Genomic DNA, 24145 nt, shown 5'->3' on the forward strand with positions numbered 1-24145 from the left:
TACAGTTATGGCATCTAAAAAGACTGGAGCCGGGCATTCTGCCAAGCATGCCAATTATACGGGCACACCCAGAACTATGAAAACAACCCCAAACAGTCCTCCCCAGCCATTGTTGCTCTAGCATCCACTCTAGATTTTGCCTTAGGACCCCCATGTGTTGGTCTGATCAATGTCGTGCCTCCCAGAGGTCAAGATAAGGTGCCCGCAGGTGCTAAAACTGAAGAGAAAAGACCCTTGATCATTCAAGCTATTAATGACTCTAGGATAACTCTCCTCACTGCCCAACTGAGGGTAACAACACCCCACAAAAGTAGGATAAGCACTCTTGGAGTAGCTAAAGTCCTTCCCAGAGGCTATGACCTCCTCTTAGGTCAGGGTTCTCAGCATAGGCCACGAACTGTGCCTTACCAGAGTCATGCAACTTCTCATTCTCTGTTAGGCACTGCTTTGCAGTCTAGCCCTGATGTCGAGCTGCAGCCAGAGCCTATGCCTGGACCTCCTCAAAGTCATGAACCTTCCGAGTGGACGTCAGGTACTCCTGCCAAGTATGACATCTATATGCAGCCAGTGCCAGAGACAGAGCCTAAGCAAAAGCACTCTTTAAATCTTCCGCTAGGAGATTCCAATCCACCTTCCCTCTCGACCACCAGCCTGGCCTCACAACCAGTGACCGGCCGAGAGCCAGTAACTCTGCCAGCTTCAGAGTCTCATCCATCAGCTGCAAAATCTCATTCCCAGGAATGGTGTTGCAACCCATGTCTGAGCCAGTAATAGTAACCCTGTCGGATCCCGAATCTACAGCCACATCACACTCACCTCCTACAAAGGAAAGGTTCTAAGCTGAGTATGAGTCCTCCCTTATCCTCCTCACCAGCCAAGCTGACAGACAAATCACTACGTGGGATTATTCTCCAGCTATCACCCAAGTATAGCAAATCCAGAGAAGTCTGGCAGAAGATAGAGAAAGAAACAAGGCATTATTGGAGGGTGTCAATGCCACAGTCACTGCCTTACCAGTTGACATTGTAACAGGCACTGCCGCTGCTCCAGTTGTCGCAGCAACTCAGAAAGTATCTAGTGTAGGTTCTCCAGGTGCCAGCCTCAGCAACATCACAGGCCCTCACAGGCCACAATTCAAAGGGTGACATGTCCACAGGACCAGGGTTGTGCTCAATCAGAGATACTTCAAAGCCTCCTCCAGAAGCCCCTTTCTAGGTTCCAACTAGGAAGCCCCGCCACAAGGATCGGGAAAAGTTAGGTACTTAAAGAGCCAATGAATTCTCCCAGTACTAGTGCCCCAGCACACAGTGCCACGTACAGTACCTGCAATTCTGGAGCCTTTCCTGAATGGCTATCCAGAGTTTGTATGGAAAAATTATAACAAGCTACAGCTGGTCTCCAGCTCACAACTGAGGACATGTCCTAGCTCTTTTGTTATATTATATTTTAATTTTTATGTCTGCTATGTTGCATATCCTTTAAATTACTCAGTCAATTTTTATATGTGAACTTGCATCCAAGTGGCATCATTTCATTTGTAACTTTATGAGCCACATTAGGATGAAGTGCATTCCTTTTGAAATAGGACCAGTTACTTATTGCATTAGTTGCCTCACTGGCAGACTCTTAGTAAAGTAACCTTTGTATTATCTCAAATTAACTTCAGAAAGTCGAGTATGTCTCCTAGTGGCAGCTTAATTATTTCTAACTCTGTACAGTATTAGGTTTTAGAAATTCCCCTATTGTATGAGGCCTAAGAATGGAACTTAATTTCAGTAGCTGCAGCCCTCTCTTGCATAACTTCCATCCTGTTCAAGGATGGAATCTCTGCTCAAACGGGGAGCTGTTACAACTGAGGACCTCAGCCACTGTAATTAAACTAATAAAATTTCAGTTAAACAACTAGACATCAAAGTAGCACTGAATATGGCAAAATAACTTCCATGCATGCCACACCTTAGAAACCTCCCCCTCCTTCCCATGCCTGTCCAGTTTACATCAGTTGGAGACCTTTCATTTCACACATCACCAGATAATACCAGTCCGGGCCAGAGGAAGTAAGATAAAGCCTGTAAGCCCCCACCTATGAAGAGGTCAAAAGAGGTATAGCAAGACAGGAGTGGCGATAAGCACTGTCCACAACTGGGCATCTGAGGTTCAACCCAGCCAAAGGTCGCTTTTCCTGTACTAGGATTCTTTGAGACTGGATGTGAGCTGCTCTGACTTTGGCCCTACCTGCTGGCTGGGGGCCCCATCAACTCCCTCCAGTGGCCCACTGATATTGTCTCTTCCTCTACGGGCGTTAAGTCTATGAACACACCAATAAACTGAATCAGGTAGGTGTCTGAGCAAAGATCTCTGGTCCATCCCGCAAACCTAATCCTCTTGAATCCATATTCACTCCTTTACCTCCTCCTGACATTCCTTCATCCTTCCCCTACATCCCATTCCTTTGTCCAACCTGTGGTGTGACATCGTGGAGCACATGTAATATCATAACTTTCTCTGGCTGTTTAAATATTAATTCCAGCATCTATCCGTTTCAGGAAGGTGTTGTTTCCGACCTGTATTCCACACTAACAAAATACCCCAGCTCTCGCCATGTTGCTTGCCAATCCAACAAGGCCCCCTTCAATATCAGTTATAAACTGAATTGTACAGTTAAAACACGTGCCCTGTGCCATTTATTTATCACCTTTTCATTTCAACTTTATGTAAATTGACTGTTTTATCTTTTTTGTCAATCAAGTAATTGTTAGATCTTTGTGTCTAGCTGGTGACCTCATTTTTACTACTACTGCTTACATCCCTTGTTCCTTACGATCTGTTGCTTTAATTTCATATAGTAATAACAATATATGTAAATATATAAATATATCTATCTATCTACCCATATATATATATATATATATATATATATATATATATATATATATATATATATATATATATATATATATATATATATAAATATATATATATATATATATATATATATAAGTATTCCCCTACTTACGATGGGGTTAGGTTCCAAAACCATTGTTTGTTGAAAAAATCGTAACTTGAATATGGCCTAGCCTACACTACGGTAAGCAGTACCATCTATACATATATGGTAACCTAGCCTACATTGAACAGCATACTTTATACATATATGGTATAGTAATTATTAGTGGCAGCTAATTCTGAAGTTTCCGTGCAGATTGACATGATAAGTCAGAATAAAGAGTAATTGAATAACAAAAAAGGCCTAGCCTGCACTTTCGTATATCATATACGGTAGACTAGCCTACATTATACTGTATTTAATTTTCACATAATAACACCGTATTATGCAAACATCAAAATAACGAATGTGCATCTTTTCCATGGATCTTTTAAAAAGTTATGCTTTACTACACTGTATCCAATTGTAAATATATTCTTATACTGCTTTTGCATTATAAATTCCGATCATAGCGATCAAATGTTTTGGTTTGGGAATTGATCACGCGGTCTATTTCGCCGAATTTAACTCGGTTCAGAGGGCATTTCTTGCTTCTAGTTAGCGTAAATGAATCTCTAGATACTTTATTTATAGGGGACATATATATTTTTTGTTATACGAAGTGTTTTTAAGTCGAAATATGACTTATATATGTCTCGTTGGGAAATTAATTTAGCTATTTTTTTTGTTAATAGATGACGTTGGCGGCATGTTTGTTTTGTGTAAAAAAAAAATCAAGATTTTGTTCGTTATTTTCTCTTGATTTCATCATCATACTACGAGCTTTTCATATTCATCTTTTATCGGCGTGAAAACAGCAGTAATATGTGTTCTTTCATGCCCAGTAGTTTTGATTAAAATACTTCCCAATTTCATTTGTGGTCGAGTTTCATCCATGTTGCCAATGCACGATAATTTGTAGTCATTAGCAGCTTGAAAATTCTTTTCTCAGCTTCAACTACAAATTGCAGCTTAAATTTGCTGTAGCAGTATATTTCCTTGCTGATCTTTTCTCCAAAGCGAAATAAGGGTATAGTGTAAAAATATATCAGTACTTAACGTCATTTTTAACATAACTACGGTAATTGTTTAGCCGTACGATGGTTGAGATACAAGCAAAACAGTTGTTATCCGATTCGGTTATTCGCAAAACAACAGTTTCTCGTTAGGTTGTTTATGGCTGTACGCATTTTCGCAAGAGTATAAGATTACTAACAATACTTTTATCATTCTCTTACATTTTTAACTAGCAGATGGAATAAAGAGATGGAGAAAAAGAAGTTGGTCTATTGTAAGTTGGTCTCTCTTGGTACCTGATTGTACAGCAACTGTACACTGTTGTCAGTGCCCGCTCGAAATTTTAAAAACATTTTCTAAATATTGTCGTACCGGTATTAATTGCTAACTCCATTGTAAACTCGAATTATCGTATCACGAATTATCATCACTCGTGCACTACTGTATTTACAAACGCAAACAAATTGCAAACGAACACTGACCTATTTTAACTTCCGACACAATAAGAGCAAGTGAGGTCGGCTCATTAAATTAATGTACCTATTGCAGCCTCTTGGGCCAACGTATCGTACACCATACGCTGCCTGATTGTACGTTGTTGCCTGCGCCAGTCGCCCGTGAAATTTAAAAATATGTATTTTCAAAATATTGTCGTATCGATATTAATTGCTAACCCCATTGTAAAAGCGAACTATCATAAGTCGAATTATCGTAACTCAAGCACTACCTGTATATATATATATATATATTAACTTTATCACATACACAATTGTTCTGTGCATTAGTAGAATTACTAAAAGGACCTCATTCAAACTGGATGGTATCTAATGGAGTTTTTATTCAAAAAGTTACAAGCTTTCTTGGACAAACAGTCCACATTATCAAGTATCCGTATATATATATATATATATATATATATATATATATATATATAATCACACATCTATTACTTTTGCAGTATCAGGCTGTTGTGCCAAGAACAAAATATGGAATTCAAATGTACTTCTGCCTCACAATTAGACCAAAGTACCTTACACATTAGAGGAGTCTTCACTTCCTTGGTGCCAAGAACTTGCAACTTGTATGTTGAATGGAAGAAGGTGAAAAACTGATATCATACCCAAGTCCTAATCCAGCTCTAAGCATCTTCAAAAACTGGAAATAGATGCAGTAGCATTCCGAGAACCAGCATCATAGGATACACTTCTAAGATTGCCTCTGTTGTTTAGATTAAGCCAGCAACATGCTGGCACATTGCCTAGGAAGGTTGGTTGCTATGAGCTCACTCTACAAACACAGTTGTCAGTACACTACACTGTTCATTTAGATGCAGAGCTATTTAACACTAAACAGTTTCCTAGCTTTTTTCCTAGCTTTCTCTTTCGACTGGTCATTCATTTTCCCAAAGGCTGTGCTTCCAAGATAATTTACCTTAATCAGTGATAACTTCTTACTCGTTCTAACGAGAGACAAGATAGAAATATACAAAAGAGCACCGGTCAACGGATTCATCTTCAGCAAAAGTGAGTGAAAGTGGAACAATGCGAGCTATGCACCACTTAAATACCAAAGGAGAATAAACCAAATCTGGGTTGAAACCCCTCAAGTCTAAAGGAAGAACTGAGACATAAGAAAATGGCAATCTATGGACATGAAGGTGAGGCGAAAAATGCCAGAGAAGGTGACATGCAATGGAATATCAGCAACGACATCACGGAATGCCGGTAATGAGTACCGGATGGTTTGGAGAAAGACGGCTGGGTGAGGAAGGTAGAGGGTTCTCGCATGGCATCACCACAGAACCATGACAACACTCATAGTCCATTTGCCAAAATGGGTAACCTTTGAATGATCTATAGTACAAGGTTTCTTGATAGATTTGCTATCCTAGGGTGTTTTTCAGGTTTTTCAACTTGGTTGTCCTCATGACAACTTTAGGCAACTCGTGTTATATGTAAATAATGGCCGCCATTACTAAAAAATCTAGTTTCTTCTACATCTTTGTTTTTATACATGGTAATATAAATAATATGGTTTGTATACCTATATTTTTAAGGTCAAGGAACATGACAAACTCATTAAATATATTGTTGCAGGTATATATCATGCCTAATTGCAATATGGGATACCATCAATGAGGGTATTATTGACCTGCGTTTATTATCATCCACTCAGGCGTAGCATACTTTTTATATAAAGTATATAATAGCTGTCAAAGGAAAACAAACTTTTGAGGCCTTTATTTTATATTGTTTGATTTCGTTAATATTTTGATAGGTGATTTATAATACACCAGACGTTAAGCTGACGATAATACCCTTCTGTACAGTACCCAAAAATGTCATCATGAAGGTGTTTGGAACTCTGTGTCAAGTGATCAGTTTGGTGAACAAACTGCTATCAAAATAGGAAAGGGTGGTATGAGAGGTATGACACTGTCACCTGAGCTGATTACTGAATGGATCGATTCATTCCCTATCTCTGCCTACCTCTCAGATGCCATGGAAAACTTGTACATGGGCCAAGTCTGCAATGCAATAACACCAATGAAGCACAAAGAGGAAGGTGAAAAGAGGCCAAAGCTTGATGCTGATGATCGTGAGAGAATTGCTACAGAAATAGTAAAGCATTCCCACCCACTAAAAAGTGAGTGTGATGTCATGTATAACATTGTCAATGGCCAAGTTCCTCCAAATGAAGTCAATGTTGAAGATGCATTATTGACTGGAGAGAAGATGGTAGCTTCATTTCGTGATTCACTACCATCTGGATTTCATGCAAAACTTTCCAGCCCCATTAAGACAATGGAATGGTTAAAGCATGGTATCAGAGTTGGTAACAAGACTGACTTTGACATGGAAGCCCTATTCCTTCGCTTGCTTATGATAGGTCAACAGCATCAGCTGCAATTAGAAAACATCTTTGAGTATGAGTTGTGTGCTGTCCCTTCCTCGCTCAATGATGAGTATGGCTGTTTGCGAAAGGTCACCAAAGCTGTGCTTGCTAGAAGTCTTGGTGTGCTACCGCAAAGCCCAGTGCCTCCAAGCATCATTATAGTGGATGCACAGCAGCTGCTCTGTCACATTACTTGGCCTCATGGTGCTGATGCATCTATCATTGTTGAGAGTATTAAGCACCGTCTCTCGTTATATTCACTCTCTTGATAGTGACAAGTATCACGATCTGTCAGCCAAAGACTATGGGAAAATGCGACGTGGTGATGAGGGTACCACCAACTACAACCTGACTATCAGTAGTCTACTCCCAAACAGATACTATTATGAAGAATAAACGAAACAAAAAGCAACTGTCATGGGTACTATCCTCTTTCAACATGGGAGATAAAATAACGCTAGAAAGTCAAGAAGACTGTCTCTTTTCACATGATGAGGCTGATGTGACAATGATTGCATACTTATTGAAGGCAGCTGAGTGTCACAGGGTAGTAAGAATCCTCAGTGATGATACTGATGTCCTAGTACTGCTGATTTACTAGGTTTGGAAAACTCAGCTACAACATACATGTAAAGTTCAGATGGAACGTTGGAATGGCAATATTGTAGACATCAATGCAACCTGTGAGAAGCTAGGTCCCAAGTGTTTGCAGCTATTGGGAATGCATGCGCTAAGTGGTTGTGACACTGTGTCTTACCCTTTTAACAAAGGAAAAGTCAGTGCTGTAAACGTCTTGCAGGCAGGAAATTTCCCAGGATTATCTGAGATACTTAGAGAGATAGATGCCTCAGAAAATGACCTGTTGCAAACAGGCCAAGAGTTCTTCACAGCACTATATGGCCAGCCTCCAGGAACCTCAGTGAATGCAGTTTGCCACAGGATATATACAAGAAAGAAAAAACAGTGGGCATTATGGCCATGCCTCCTACAGATGCTAATCTACTGCTCCATGTACAACAGGCACATCTCCAAATGATATTATGGAAAGCAGCTTATCAGCAAGGCCCTCCAACAGTGGACATCAGCAAGTTCGGATAGCAGGTGAAGGATGGCGTCCCAACACCGGCATTTGCTTCTGATTCTCCAGCTCCTCCTGGCCTAATTGATATTCTTAGTTGTGGTTGCAAAGCAGTGGACAAGGCCTGCAGCTCTACGTCCTAATCCTGTCAAAAGAGCCAGTTGCCCTGCACTATTTATAGTATATGTGGAGACACAGACAGATGCAATAATCCATTCACAGTCACTATATAGTCAAGTGAATGAAAATGACAGTGACTGTTCTGAGGATGAGTTGGACAACAGTTAACTTGTATTTTCCCTTTACACAACTAAACACAATTTTTCTATTATTATTAGGAACACGTATATGTACATGAAGCAAGAAGCTGTGTATCCTGGCAGTTAAAAATACACCCAAAAGCATAAGTTTAACTTGTAAGAACAGTTTGCAATAATAAATATGTCGAATTTCATGTATTGTTGTAAGATTTTTATAACTTTATTGTCATAATGTTTGTACAAATAAAATTGCACATGTTACGGCTGTTTTTGTGACATATTAATCCTTGACCATGAAAACATGGGTATAGACATCCCATATGACATATCTTGCAAATTTACAGACATTGAAAAAAATTGAATTTTATATAATGGCGACCAAGATTTGCATATTTCAGGATTTGCCCAAAGTTGTCAAGAGGACAACCCAGTTAAAATACTTCAGAAAAACCAGGATATTAGATATATACTATAATACCTTGTACTATAAAAGATTCATAGGTCCCCAATGGAAATCATGAGTGGCAAATGGACTATCAAGAGGCAACTGCCGAGAAGCAAGAGCTGTTCTATCACCAGGCTAGGCCACTCTAGATAAATAAGTGGCAGAAGAGGAAGAGTTGCTATTACAAATGATAAATACGTGGCGATAGAGGAGAAACAGTAAGGGAGGGGGGTTTATCGTCCGCTCAGAGGATGACACAGGGTGAGTAATGATAACAGAAGAACTAACGAGAGGCTCAGAAACTACTGAAGTAAAGGTAATATGTCTGCAATCCCTAGATAACTCTACCAGTACAAATACATCACTATCAATCTCCCCAAAATGGATGATACATGAGCCAGTAAACGCGAGCACTAAACTACTAAATAACTCCTTTGGATATTATTATTATTATTATTATTATTATTATTCAGAAGATGAAACCTATTTATATGAAATGAGCCCACAGGGCCCAGTGACTCAATATTCAAGCTTTCAAAGAATATGGTGTTCATTACGAAGGAGTAGGAGGTAAAGGGAAACACTGTACATAAAGAAGAGATCCCACTTATTAAAAAGATAAAATAAATTAATAAATACATTAGATAAAAGTGTATTAAAATGCAAGGAGAATAGTATTAGGGCAGCACAGTAAACCCCATGTATTCGCGGGGGATGGATACTACAACGCCCGCGAATAGCTAAAACCAGTGAATACTTAGAACCTTTCTAAAAACTCTTAGAACTGCCTATTTTGATAGTTCAAACACAAACAAAACAAACTAAAAATGGTTACACAGGTATTATCCTACTTATGATGGGGTTAGGTTCCAAAAAATAACCATTGTTTGTTGGAAAAACTTAAGAAATACCAAAACATATCTCAAACACAGCGTAGCCTACACTAGGGTATTTGGTACCATATATACATATACAGTATGGTAGCCTAACCTACACTATAAAATATACTCTTTACATGCACGGTATAGTAATCATTAATATCAGCTAATTCTGAAGGTTCATGCAAAGTGACTTATGGTAATTCAATACAAAGAGAAATTGAATAACAAACAAGAATTAGCTTAGCCTACATTATACTCTCCTCTATATTCACTTATCGTATTATACAAACGTCAACATAACGAATATGCATCTTTTCCATAGTTCTTTTAAAATGTTATGCCTTAATTCACTTTATCCAATAATATTGTATACACAGTGAACCCCCCGTATTCTCGGTGGATGCGTCCCACACCCCCCCGTGAATAGGTCAAATCCGCAAATGCTTAAAACCCCTCTAAAAACACTTAGAACTGCCCATTTTGATAGCTTAAACCAACAAAAACCCCGTAAAAATGCTTATACCTGAGTATTTTAATAGTTTTATCACAAAAAGTGCATTTATTCATGAAAATTATATGAAAATACAGTAATTAGTGAATATTTCTCGGTGAAAAATACCACGAATGGGAGAATTTTCCGCGAATGATGGCTAGATATGTTCCACAGAGAAACCCGCGAATGCGTGAGTCCACGAACCATGAGAACGCGAATAAAGGGGGTTTACTGTATTCTTATATTGCTTTTGTATTACACATGCGATTGTAGCGATCAACGTTTTGGTTTGGAAATATTTACGCTGCATTTATTTCACCGTGTTTAATTCAGTTCAGAGTGCTTTTCTTGTTTCTAGTTAGCATAAATGTATCTCTAGACACTTTATTTAAATGGGGCAAGGTTATTTTTCGTTATACGAAGTGCTTTTAAGTCGAAATATAGCTAAAATACGTCTCGTTGTGAATTTAATTTATCTATTATTTTTGTTAGTAGATGACAATGGCTGTTTAGGGGGTTTGTTTTGTGTAAAAAAAAAAATTCAAGATTCTGTTCGCTATTTTCACTTGATTTCATCATAAAACCAGCTTTACCTATTTATTGTTTATTGGCGTAAAAATAACAGTACAGGCAGTCCCCGGTTTACGACGGGTCCGGCTTACGACGTTCTGAGGTTACGACACTTTTCAAATATATTCATCAGAAATTATTTCTCGGTTTACGACGCATGTTCTGGGTTATGACGCGTCGTACGCCGATCCAACGGAAGAAATATGGCTCCAAAATGGCAGAATAATAAAAACTTGGAGATTTTTTTCAATGAAAAACTCAATAAAAATGCAGTTTACATCATTTTCAATACACCCAAAGCATTAAAAGTAAGGTTTTCTTAGGATTTTTGACGATTTTCAACGATTTTTGGTTTACGATGGAGCGGAAAAACGGAACCCCCGTCGTAAACCGGGGACTGCCTGTAATGTGTTCTTTCATGCAAAATTGTTTTGATTAAAATACTTCTCTCCCATTTTAATTACGATCAAGTTTCATCCATGTTGCCGATGCACGATAATTTACAGTATAGTCATTAGCAGCTTGAACATTGTTTTCTCAGCTTCAGCTACAACCTACAGCTTGAATTTAGCAGTATATTTCCTTGCCGATCTTTTATCCATACCGAATAAGGGTATAATGGAAAAATATATCAGTCCTATTCTACTTAAAAGTCATTTGTGCCATAACATACGGTAATTGTTTATTATCGTACGATGATTGAAATACCAGGTAAACGGCTGTTGTTATCCCATTCGGTTATAAGCAAAACAACAGTTTCTCGGTCAGTTGTTTATAGCTGTACGTATGCATTTACGCAAGAGTATAACATTGCTAACAATACTTTTATCATTTTCTTTTACTTTTTTAAATAGAAGATGGGGTAAAGAAATGGAGAAAAAGTTGTCTATTGTAATTTGGTCTCTCTCACTGCCTGATTACGCTGCTGCCTGCGCCCGCACGAAATTAAAAAATATCTTACAAATAATATTGTGGTATCAGTATTAAGTGCTTACCCCATTGCAAAATCGAATTATCATAACTCAAGCATTACTTGAGTGTTTTAATAGTTTTATCGCAAAAAGTGCATTTAGTCATGAAAATGAGATGAAAATACAGTATTTAGTGAATACTGTATTTCTCAGTGAAAAATACAGCGAATGGGCAAATTTTCCGCAAATACCGGGTAGATGTGTTCCAAAGAGAAATCCGTGAATACGATAGTCCGCGAATCGTGAGAACTATCTAAAGAGATAAATCTCTGGCGGAAGAAGACATCCACACTGGAGAACAAAGAACAGTATTCTAGTACAGGAAGTAAAAATGACCTAAAACAGGTTGCATGGATTTTATCGTTATAAATATATGAGGCCTTACGAACAATACCTAACTTTCGTGCAGCATTTGCTGAAACTTTCATTAGATGTTTCTCAACAGTTAGATGTAAGTCAAAATGTGTCGAATTTGAACTGGAAGACGGTTGAGAGAGGTGGCGAAGGGCACAGATCTTGGTCCCAAGACATGCCATGGTTCCCTGTCCATGGAGAAGACCAATGGACCCATGGCAGTCCAGAGGGTGGGCTACAGACAGACACCAAGGCTCCAACACCTTCTCTCCTGTGGGGGAGAGACCTAAAAAGATCGATCACTATGGGGGGGACCAAGATCTTCAACTAATATATACGATCAGATTTCTAACCATAATAAAAGAATATTTTTCAATTACCTATTATTTTTCTCCTGAACCACATAGGGAGCAAAATTAGTGACAGCAGAAAGAGTGAGAGAGGAATTAACCTAGGTCATCAGGCAGGCTAATGGAGGAGGAGAAGCAACATCGGAAGAAAAAAGGAAAAGACTGAGTAAGCTTATGGCCTGCCCTCACGAATTGTCTGTGTAATCTATCGGTCTCTAGCACCTTCAGATACTTCACAAAATTTTCATCCTCTCATCAGATCACTCACTCATTATCTTCAGAATAAGAAAACCACACTCATGCCTCAACAGCTAGGCTAACACGTGGCCATCATGCACGACTGAAACATTTAGCTTCCGCAAACTCTTTCCTACACAGCCTAATGCTTTCATCCCTGCTTGTTGTAGATAACATTATACAAAACACAAAACAAGCCTGCACAATACTGTACAGGAGAAAATCAGACAGAAATAGTCAACATTACTACCAGCACTGATTCACAGTCTGCACAAGGACACGGCATGAAGAATTCTGCCAAGAACGTAAACATTCCAACACCACCTAGTGGAAAACAGGTGATTACAGAGACAGTCCTAGTAGGTTAGCCAAGCGTCATTTTGTCTTATTTTCAATGCCGACCGCACCTAATGGAGCGAAGATATAAGCTAGCTTTAACAGTAGGTAAGATTCAATCCCAATAATAACAAGTAAAAAATGCCTGAAGTTTCTTCGGGGCAATTGAGTTTTCTGTACAGTTGCTACAGCGTATAATCAATGCCACCAAAAATATATCTAACTTTTGGTGGTCTTGGTATAATGCTGTATGAGCCACGGCCCATGAAACTTTAACCATGGACTTGTGGTGGTCTGTCCTATATCGTTGCCAGAAGCACGATTATGGCTAGCTTTAACCTTAAATAAAATAAAAACTACTGAGGCTAGAGGGCTGCAATTTGGTATGTTGGATGATTGTAGGGTGGATGACCAACATATAATTTGCAGCCCTCTAGCCTCAATAGTTTTTATGATCTGAGGGCAGACAGAAAAAGTGCAGACAGAAAAAAGTGCGGACAGACAGACAGAGCAGCACAATAGTTTTCTTTAACAGAAAACTAAAATTTAGTGCATGTATAAGCATTAGTTAGTAAGAATATGGTTATTTGTAAATTCTTAGTTCAGTTGGCCCTCAGTATGCATGGGTTAATTTTACAGTTTCACTCTTGCACTGTTATGTTAAGCGTTCTCTATTAATACTGTAATGTGTAAGAAATACTGTATCCACGGTTTTTTCTATTACATTGCTACCCTGCTTTTTCACACTTCATTTTGTCGCAGTTTTTTATGGAACATTATTCACTTTTCCGTGGAGAAACTTTCACTAATTTGTGGATTTTGTAGATAACATTACTACTGTGTAAGCACACTAAATTATTTTTACCATAAAAATTTGTATTTAGTAATGAACAATATGAAAAAAATACAGTAATTAGTGAATAAACTGTGTTGCTCTATGAAAAAAAGTGAATGTGAAAATTTTAATTGTTTTACCAATATATAAAGAAAACAGGATGACTTCAATACTATGAGAGAAAACGGCTATGCTTATGTATACAGGAGTAACTTGATTAGTTGTTAAACGTTCTCTGTAAGACAGATTTATTTAATGTGTATTAAAGATCTATTTAATTTGGATTAAAGATTTATTTAATTTGTATTAAACATTTCATAGATATTTTACTGCATTTACATCAATATTAATATTTAAAAATTAGTAAATCATTGTTATCAGTATTTTAGGGGGAGTATACAGTGAGTCACCGACTTATGGCGACACCAACTTACGTCAGATTCGATCTTATGGCACTTTTTCAGCACCATTAGTGGCATTTTACAATGGCATAACTTGATGTTGCATCAAGTTACGGTGCTGTAAGTGCCGTTACTGGCGCTCACAGCAAGACTAGGCATAAATTTAACGGCAATAACAGTGAAACACCAACTTATGGCGGAAATCAACTTACAGCGCAGCACTGGAACAGATCCCCCGCCGTAAGTCGAGGACCTACTAGACATAAGAGTAACAGTTGTAAAAGATGACTTAGGGTGTTTTAGGGTAATGGTTTGGGGTGTATTTTTGTTTGAATAGATATTAAATTGCTTTAGTATGACAATTTAGGGTATATTTTTGTTTGAACTACTAAATGAGGCAGTGAACTTTTAAAATACACAGTTATAAGGGTTTTTAAGTTTAAGGTGTACAGGGTATTTGGCAGTTATACGCATTTTTAGAGGGGATTTTGCATTTCCGTGGTGGATTCTGAAACCTATCCGCTCGAAAAAGTGGGGAGCACTGTATTCTTTGCAATGTATAATCAATAATGGTTATCATTTGAAGTACAGTAAACCCCAGTGTTCGCGGGGATGCGTGCTGCAACCCCACAAACAGCTAAAATCTGTGAATACTTAAAACCCCTCTAAAAACACTTAGAACTGCCTATTTTGATAGTTTAAACACAAGAAAAACCCTGTAAAAATGCTTATACCTCAGTATTTTAATAGTTTTACCAAAAAAGTGCATTTAGTCATGAAAATTATATGAAAATACAGTATTTAGTGAATATTTCTCAGTGAAAAATACCACGAATGGGCGAATTTTCCGTGAATAATGGGTAGATACGTTCCACAGAGAAATCCGTGAATGCGTGAGTCCACAAATTGTAAGAACGCGAATACGGGGGGTTTACTGTATATGATGGTTTACATAAGCATAATCAGGTTGTTTGTATGATTAGCATACAATTAGTTTCAATTTTTTCTTCTTACTGATACTGTATTGTATAAGAAACACACTGTATAAACAATGATGGTTATTAAAAGAGGTATAAGACTGATATTTGTATAGCACTCTGTTACATAGGGGTTTGTGATCATGCATGGTTTCAGGGTTGCACAGGGAGGTTTTGGAACCTATAACCCATGTATAGTGAGGACCAACTATATGTACCAGTGTAAGTTTTAGTTGTATGATTGTGTGTAACTGTATGTATGTGTTTATATTTCATCAGTAAAGCTAGGTTTTAAGAAAAATAAAAGTTTGAAGTAAACCTCTGAACTCCTACACATATCCCGCCCCCCAAACCATATCTAAAATCTTAACAAATAAACTCACAACAACTGGGTACTGAATAAAATGGTCAAGCTTAGGTTCACAAGAATTCTGAAGCAGGTCATCTCTGAACTTACCTCTAAAGACGATGCCACATGGTAAATGGCTCCATTTACTTCTAATTTACGAAATATGTATGCAGGATCTGGGTTTTCAATGTCATTTTGAAATGGTCTTATTAATTCTATCAAGTGTTTGTATTCATCGCTGAGCAGTCGAATTTTAAAGAAGTGTCTGCGGGCAAATGAATGTAGTTAATTTTAATATTCAATTCCTTAATATTTGATATTATTCATGATTTTAACTATGAAAGCATTCACCATCAACATATAAAAAAGTCATTTAAACACACCATATCATGAAACCATTGCCATGCTGACTTAATTCTAATCTATGAAAAGGGGGATGGGCAGAATATAGCTTCAAACTCCTAAAGAAGGAACTGTAGCATATTCGAGTTCATCCATACCCTTTACTGTAACAAAGGTACAGAACTAAGGCCAAGAACTACAGAAAGGGATCCCCCCTAATTAAGATATAAAACATACAAATGATGGGACACTGTTGATGAACTGAATGAAGAAATTACTTTTGAATTCCATACTGAAGCCAGCACACAACCTGACCTATAAATGAGAGAGCTAAAGGAGGCACTAAAGAAAATGAGAAATGGCAAAGCTTCAGATGAAGATCAGACTCCTGCAGAGCTACCGAAGTGTATGTTTTTGAAACTGCTTGCTATGTTTTGGGAGGGTCAGGCTGTACCCAAGGATTGGAATAAAGACCTGATGTACACCATCCATATAAAGGGGGAAAGAACTGATTCCTCAAACCATACAGGTATTTCTTTCATGTCACATGCTTTCATGGTTTACAAGAGAGTTCTAGAAGGTAGACTGAGAGGACATATTGAATCAAAATTGGACAAGAGGTAGAATGGTTTTAGACCACAAAGGGGAACATCTAACATGATCTTAACCCTTAAAATGGTTTCTGAAAAGGCTGGGAGTGGAATGAAGATGAATATATTGTTATTCTAAACCCAGAGAAAGCCTTTAATCATGTACCGAAGCACAAAATATGGCATACAATGAATGATGGAACTTAAGAGAGCAATTTTCAAAATGTATCATAACACTAAATGCACAGTGAAGATTCCATCTGGAAATGATGACTTGTTTCATGTCAAATCAGGTCACAGGGAGGGAAACATCCTCTCAACATTGTGATTCATACTATATCTGGATAACTGTATGAGAGAGAAAGAGAAACCCCCATGATGAGAAAGTTACTTATCTAATGCATTCAGATGACCATACAGTGATAGCAGGAACAAAGGAGGGCCTTCAAAGTGAACTAGAAAAATGGAAACAACACTCTAACAAACAACAGAGTGAAAATCAGCAAAGAAAAAACAGAAATCACGCTGTTTTCAAGAACACCCAGAGATGTGAACAACTTATTAGTTTTACATCAGAGCAGAAATTTTAAATATCTAGGCATTATGTTCTGTAATGAAATGTAAGGATTAGAAATATATAAGTCAACAAATGTAAGAACAACTTATATCTACTTTATCCACTGATAAAAGACAGAAATATATAAAAGACAGAAATATATAGTACCAAGAAAAGTAAAAATAATTTATACCACTATTGTATACTGAGACCAGTTTTGACCTATGGCCAGAAAATCTGATTAATATTCACGTAGCACAAATGAAAGTACTCAGACTGATAAAGGGTGTTACCAGGCTTAGCAAAATACGAAATGGATACATCATGAATGAACTGGAAGTGGAAAACATTTTAAGTTAGTTGAAAGAGGATGGCTACATAGGTTTGGCTATGGAAAATGAATAGAGGAGGGGTAGATGTCCCAGAAAGTTTTTGGAATGGATGTCAGATGGAAGAAAACCTGTGGGAAGACCAAATAAAAGATAAAAGGAAAGCTCATATACAGCAAAAAAGAAAAAAAAAAGAGGAGATTCTCTACAGCTTGCTGAAAAGGAAATTTTGTCTGAAGATCAAAGGATATGGAAAGAATTCCTGAGGCAGGTTGACTGACAAGTTTACCTGGTGTCTGGTGGGAAAGATGAGAAAGCGGTAGGAAAATTTTTTGAAGTCATTTGTATTTTTCTGAGATAAACAAACCATAACCTTGTTGTAGGAGTATTCCTCAGCACAAGGTGGAGAGATTGTTGAAACTGAGTAACATAGCCAAACACTTTTTCCCTTGCATCAAGGACTAAGCAGGGTGGTTGAAGTGGGAATATGATAAAAGGCTCTCATTTGTAAATCCTGAATAATGCAGTTTACCTTACTTTTAAACTTTGAGATTTGTTCCTTTGGGAGTACAAACTGTTACCTTTTATGCAGGCAACTCACTCCTTAGGTGAGAGGTATTCTCTCAACTGACTAACAAGTTGAATCTCCATCCAGAAATAAATGTCACAATGACAAGTTGCTGGTCATGATAGTAAGCATGGGAGCACTGACTCCTGTAACCTCCTGCCATAGCATTGCTCTGGCAGTGTCTGGCTCATATATAAGAAAATCTTGGAGAAAAAAGTATGACCCCTACAAGGGGTGACACAAGTCAGAAGGTAGTTAAATTTGGCCAATAGACATTGATGGGTTCAGATTATAGCTATACTCAATCCACCCACCTCCCACTACAAGGGGTAAGAGAGTGTTGCATCTTGTAAGTTGAAGTTCTAAAACCAGATGCTTGATTAGGTAGCTTACGTAAATCATACTCAGCCAAAGCTGCTGCTTCACAGAGGGAGGAAAGAAGGAAAAATGAAGAAAAAAGTCACTCACTCTACCCTTCAACCCTGCCTTATGCCCTCTGAGTACCTTAGAAAAATGCTTTACTATCTTGAGAGGAGTTTGGGTAACTGCAAAACCTGTTAAGCAGCCACAAAATGGACTGAAAAGAATGTAACAAGGGACTTAGGAGTGATATCCTTTATCAAGAAGAGGTACAGGTGATCTGAGCCCTCCAGATACCTGCTCTCACTATCTGTACTATTGAAAAGTTGCCCCAAAATGCATGGGATGGTCCAATAACCCTGACTTTGCAAGCTCTTGCTTGAACTGTGCAACTGTCCACCTCACTGGATGAGTCATAAGCTCCTTTGATTACAGCATGTTCCTCAACATCACCTTCTATGCTTGGCAGTACAGTCCGAATTCTCAAATCTGGCACTCTATGGTCCAGCAACTCCCATGATCCAGGGCATTTTTGAATCAGCTGCCATTAGTTCTTGAGCACCTATGAGGGCAGCACCACACGTCATTTCAGTTTTTGGATTTTTGGGGGGATTTTGGAACTGAAGATTGCTCCGAAAATACAAAAGCAGTTTATTTCCAACGAAAACCTTCTGTGAAACTCAAAAAAAATATACAGCATAAAAATGAACCATAATTTGTGTATACAGTGAACCCCCTGTATTCACGGGGGATGCATACCACACGCCCCCGCGAATAGCTATAATCCGCGAATACTTAATACCCCCTAAAAACACTTAGAACTGCCTACAGCACAGTATTTTGATAGTTCAAAAAAAAAAAACCCTCTAAAAATGCTTATACATGAGTATTTTAATAGTTTTATCACAAAAAGTGCATTTAGTCATAACAATGATATGAAAATACAGTAATCAGTGAATATTTCTCAGCGAAAAACACTGCAAATGGGCGAATTTTCTCGCGAATAATGTGTCTGTTCCACACAGACATCCGTGAATAGGAGAGTCTGCGAATCATGAGACTGCGAATACAGGGGGTTTACTGTATACTGTACTTGTGTATCATCCCATCTAGTGCACCATGTAATCATTAAAATTTTGTAAAAACAAAAGATTTTATCGTATACATAATGTGTAGTGCAAGATATATTTTCAGTATACTACGCTAGCTTAGGCTTTCTACGCCTGTCTCAATTTTGGTAGATACAGTAGACACCGGTATTCGCGGGGGTTAGGGACCACAATCGCCCGCGAACAGCTAAAATTCATGAATACTTGAGACCACCTTTAAAAATGCTTACAACTGCCTATTTTAATAGTTCAAACACCAAATATACCTTAAACTATCATCCTAAAACACTTTAATATAATTTCAAAGTCATCTTACAAAATTACCCTTAAAAATATATGGCTTACAGCTATGAGTGAACACTCCTACAACTGTTGCTCTTACCAAGGCAAAAACTAATCAAGTTACCCTTATATTCAAGCACACATTTTCTTTCATACAGTATTCAAGCATTGCGTTTTCTTTTAAGTAAATACGGGTAACATTGGTACATCGTTTGGCAAATGTTTTTTAAAAGAAACAAAAATTGATATTTTGCAGATTACATTAATATTAATATTTGAAAATTAGTAAATCTTTTTTTATTATAAAAAAAAACTTATTTAGTCACGAAATAAAATTAAAATGATTAGCGAATATTTTAGATATGCTCTACAATTTTGAGACCCACTTAAAAATGCTTATAACTGCCTATTTTAATAGTTCAAACACAAATATACCTTAAACTATCATCCTAAACCCTTTAATGTCATTTCAAAGTTATCTTACAACATTACCCTTAAAAATATATGGCTTACAGCTATGCATAAACACTCATACAACTGTTATTCCTACCAAGGCAAAAACTAATCAAGTTACCCCAATAAAGGCAGTTCCCTATTATCGGTGGGGGTTCCATTCCCAACGACATGACAATAACCGAAAATCGCCAATAAGCAGATATCGGCACCGATAGGCGCCGAAAATCCAGTTATTGTCGCAGAAAATCCACTTATCGTCACCAATAATCCAGTTATTGTCGTTGCTAGACAAGCACCATAAAACCGGATCGCCGATAACCAGGGACTGCCTGCATTCAGGCACACACATTTTCTTTCATACAGTATTCAAGCCTTACTGTGTTCTTTTAACATAGATAGGGGTAACATTGGTACATCGTTTGGCGAACGTTCAAAAAAAAAAAAACTTCTATTATATTTTGCTGTCTTTACAATAATATTAATATTTGAAAATTAGTAAATCATTTTTTCATTATAAAAAATTCATTTAGTCACAAAAATAAAATGAAAATTAGTGAATATTTTAGCTATGCTCTATGAACTTAACATTTTAACGCCAAGCCCTATTTACAAAAACGTCTCCCGTATGCCAGCGGCGTTCGGTGAGTTAGCGCCGAAGCGGAAAAAGTTTTTTTCAAAAAATCGCAGCACGCTTAGTTCTTAAGATTAAGAGTTCATTTTTGGCTCATTTTTTTGTCATTGCCTGAAGTTTAGTATGCAACCATCAGAAATGAAAAAAAATATCATTATCATATATAAATATTGGAATATATGACAGCAAAAAAAAAAAACTCGTATATAATTGTATACAAATCGCTGTAAGCAAAACGGTTAAAGCTAATGAGTTAATTTTTTTAGTTATATTGTACACTAAATTGCGATGATTTTGGTATATAACAAATTTTAAAATGATCAAAGCAACACAGAAAATATTATCACAAAATGATGCATGAATTTGTAACGCGTGGACATAAAAAAATGTTTTTTTAAAAAATTCACCATAAATCGAAATATTGTGCTAGAGACTTCCCGTTTGTTGAAAAATGAAGCTAATTGATTGAATATTACTAAAATGTAAGTGTTTTAGCTTACAATTGCAGTTTTCGACCATTTCGGTCGAGTTAAATTTGACCGAAAGTCAAATTTTTTCTATTTATCGTGATTTATTTGGAAATATTTCAAAACTGATAAAGCTACAACCATGAGTTATTTTCTGTTGTATTCTACATGAAATTGCACACATTTTCATACATAAAACTTTATGTAACGACTAATATAAAGCGGTGCAAATATTACGACAACAAGACGAAAGAATTTCTGAGATGTTCGCCGAGTTACCGCGCAGAGCGTAAGGAAAATGTTTTTTTAAAAATTCATCATAAATCGAAATATTGTGCTAGAGACTTCCAATTTATTGCAAAATGAAGTTAAACGATTGAATATTACTAGAATGTAAGAGTTTTAGCTTACAACTGCGTTTTTTTACCATTTCGGTCGAGTTAAAGTTGACCGAAGGTTGAAATTTTGGCAGTTATCGTGATTTATGTGAAAATATTTCAAAACTGATGAAAGCTACAACCATGAGCTATTTTCTGTTGTATTCTACATGAAATTGCGCACATTTTCATATATAAAAGTTTATGTAACGACTAATGTAAAACGATGCAAACATTACGACAACATGACGAAAAGAATTTCTGAGATGTTCGCCGAGTTACAGCAGCGCAGACATAAGGAAAAAATTTTTTTTTTTCAGAAATTCACCATAAATCGAAATATTGTGTTAGAGACTTCCAGTTTGTTGCAAAATGAAGGTACATGATTGAATATTATTAGAATGTAAGAGTTTTAGCTTATAATTGCGTTTTTTGACCATTTCGGTCAAGTTAAAGTTGACCAAGCTTGAAATTTTGGCAGTTATCGTGATTTATATGGAAAATATTTCAAAACTGATAAAAGCTACAACCATGAGTTATTTTCTGTTGTATTCTACATGAAATTGCACACATTTCCATATATAAAACTTTATGTAACAACTAATATAAAACACTGCAAACATTACGACAACGTGACGAAAGAATTTCTGGCGCGGACGTAAGGAAAAATTTTTTTTCAAAAATTCACCATAAATCGAAATATTGTGCTAGAGACTTCCAATTGGTTGCAAAATGAAGGAAAATGATTGAATATTACTAGATCATAAGAGTTTTAGCTTAAAATTGCGTTTTTTTACCATTTCGGTCGAGTCAAAGTTGACCGAAGGTTGAAATTTTGGCAGTTATCGTGGTTTATATGAAAATATTTCCAAACTGATAAAAGCTACAACCATGGGTTGTATTTTGCTGTATTGTACATGAAATTGTGCACATTTTCATATATAAAACTTTATGTAACGGCTAATATAGAACAGTGCAAAAATTACGACAAAATGACGAAAGAATTTATGAAATTTTCAGCTGAGTTACCGCCGTGAGTAAGAAAAAGTTTTTTAAAAAAATTCACCATGAATCGAAATATTGTGCTAGAGACTTCCAATTTGTTGCAAAATGAAGGTACATGATTGAATATTACTAGAATGTAAGAGTTTTAGCTTACAATTGCGTTTTTCGACCATTTCGGTCGAGTCAAAGTTGACCGAAGGTTGAAATTTTTTGTAGTCGACGTACGGTACGTCCACTCGTCACCCGATAGACAATTTTAGTCGACGTATGATACGTCCAATAGGCGTTTAAGGGTTAAGACCCCATCTAAAAATGCTTATAACTGCCTATTTTAATAGTTCAAACACCAAATATACGTTAAACCACCATCCTAAAACACTTTATTATTTCAAAGTCATCTTACATTACCCTTAAAAATATATGGCTCACAGCTATGCATGAACACTCCTACAACTGTTACTCTTACCAAGGCAAAAACTAGTCAAGTTCACCCTATATTCATGCAAATGCATTTTCTTTCATACAGTATTCAAGCTTTACCATTTTCTTTTAATGTAGTTAGGGGTAACATTGATACAGTACATCATTTGGGGAATGTTTTTAAAAGAAAAAAAAAATAATTTTATCAATATTTTGCTGTTTACAATAATATTAATACTGAAAATTAATAAATCATTTATTATAATAAATGTATTTAGTCACGAAAATAAAATTAAAATAATTAGAGATGCTCTACGAAAAAATCTGCGAATAAATGAATTTTCTGCTAATTATTTGGAGTTATGTCCACAGGAAAATGTGCAAATATGTATGTGAATCCATGAATCCTGAACTGATAATAGTCGGCGGTTGATTGTACCATTTATAATGCATATTATACATGAGTTAGCTTATAACTAACAAACAGGCCTACAAGCAAAAGTTCATTAGGTTTAATGTGAATCCTCATACATCAAATCAGGCTTACTAACCTTGTGGATTGTCTAAAAATTCATTATTTTTTCTTTTAATTAACAGCCACTTACCATTGTGTGCAAGACACTGGCATAAACAACAGCAAGTACTGACATAAACAATCAAATCGAGAAACAGCCGTTTGCCGATGTCAGTTACCGCAACTAACACGTTTATTAAGGATTGCACTACAGTTGTCGACTTGTAAAATAATGTGCTAATTTTCAATGGTGACTTCCATAAATAAAAATAAAATAAATCTTTATTCATCATTCATGCAATGGACTTCATGTTCCTTTTATTGGACATGAAGTGGATACTGCCACTGAAACTGCCCTGCTGATCCCAGAAGGACCAGGGACATCCCTCAGCTGCAAATGAGAGATACCTCAAAAGAAAATCTATCTCCCATGCAACTATCAGATACTGAAGGGGGATCCTAATAGGATCCATCTAACCCCGTCTGAAGTGTCCATATCTTCTGAGGGGTATAGTGATTCATCCAGGACTTCTGTTTTTTGGTTGCCAGGCAGTCACAATACGTCTGCCTGGGGCACAATCAGATTGCACAAACCCCCCTAACAGGGAAATGCCGTTTGCTGCATTTGCTGACTTAAGCAAAGAAATTATGAGCAGTATCAAGAACGTCAGTATTTCAGAGACATCATCCATGATTCCAAAGAC

The 24145-nt window shown here is 36.9% G+C and overlaps 1 protein-coding gene across 4 annotated transcripts in view; it reads right to left on the reverse strand.

Moving 5' to 3' along the window:
- The window catches only part of LOC136847442 (uncharacterized), a 210378-nt gene that overhangs the window by 35998 nt on the left and 150235 nt on the right, over positions 1-24145 (reverse strand). For all 4 annotated transcript variants that reach the window (XM_067119143.1, XM_067119139.1, XM_067119141.1 and 1 more), the window contains exon 6: positions 15544-15700. In XM_067119143.1, coding sequence (XP_066975244.1) covers positions 15544-15700 — 157 coding nt within the window. The remainder of the gene's footprint in view (positions 1-15543; positions 15701-24145) is intronic.

Source organism: Macrobrachium rosenbergii, chromosome 16, assembly GCF_040412425.1.
Source record: "Macrobrachium rosenbergii isolate ZJJX-2024 chromosome 16, ASM4041242v1, whole genome shotgun sequence".
In the NCBI taxonomy this organism is placed as follows: domain Eukaryota; kingdom Metazoa; phylum Arthropoda; class Malacostraca; order Decapoda; family Palaemonidae; genus Macrobrachium; species Macrobrachium rosenbergii.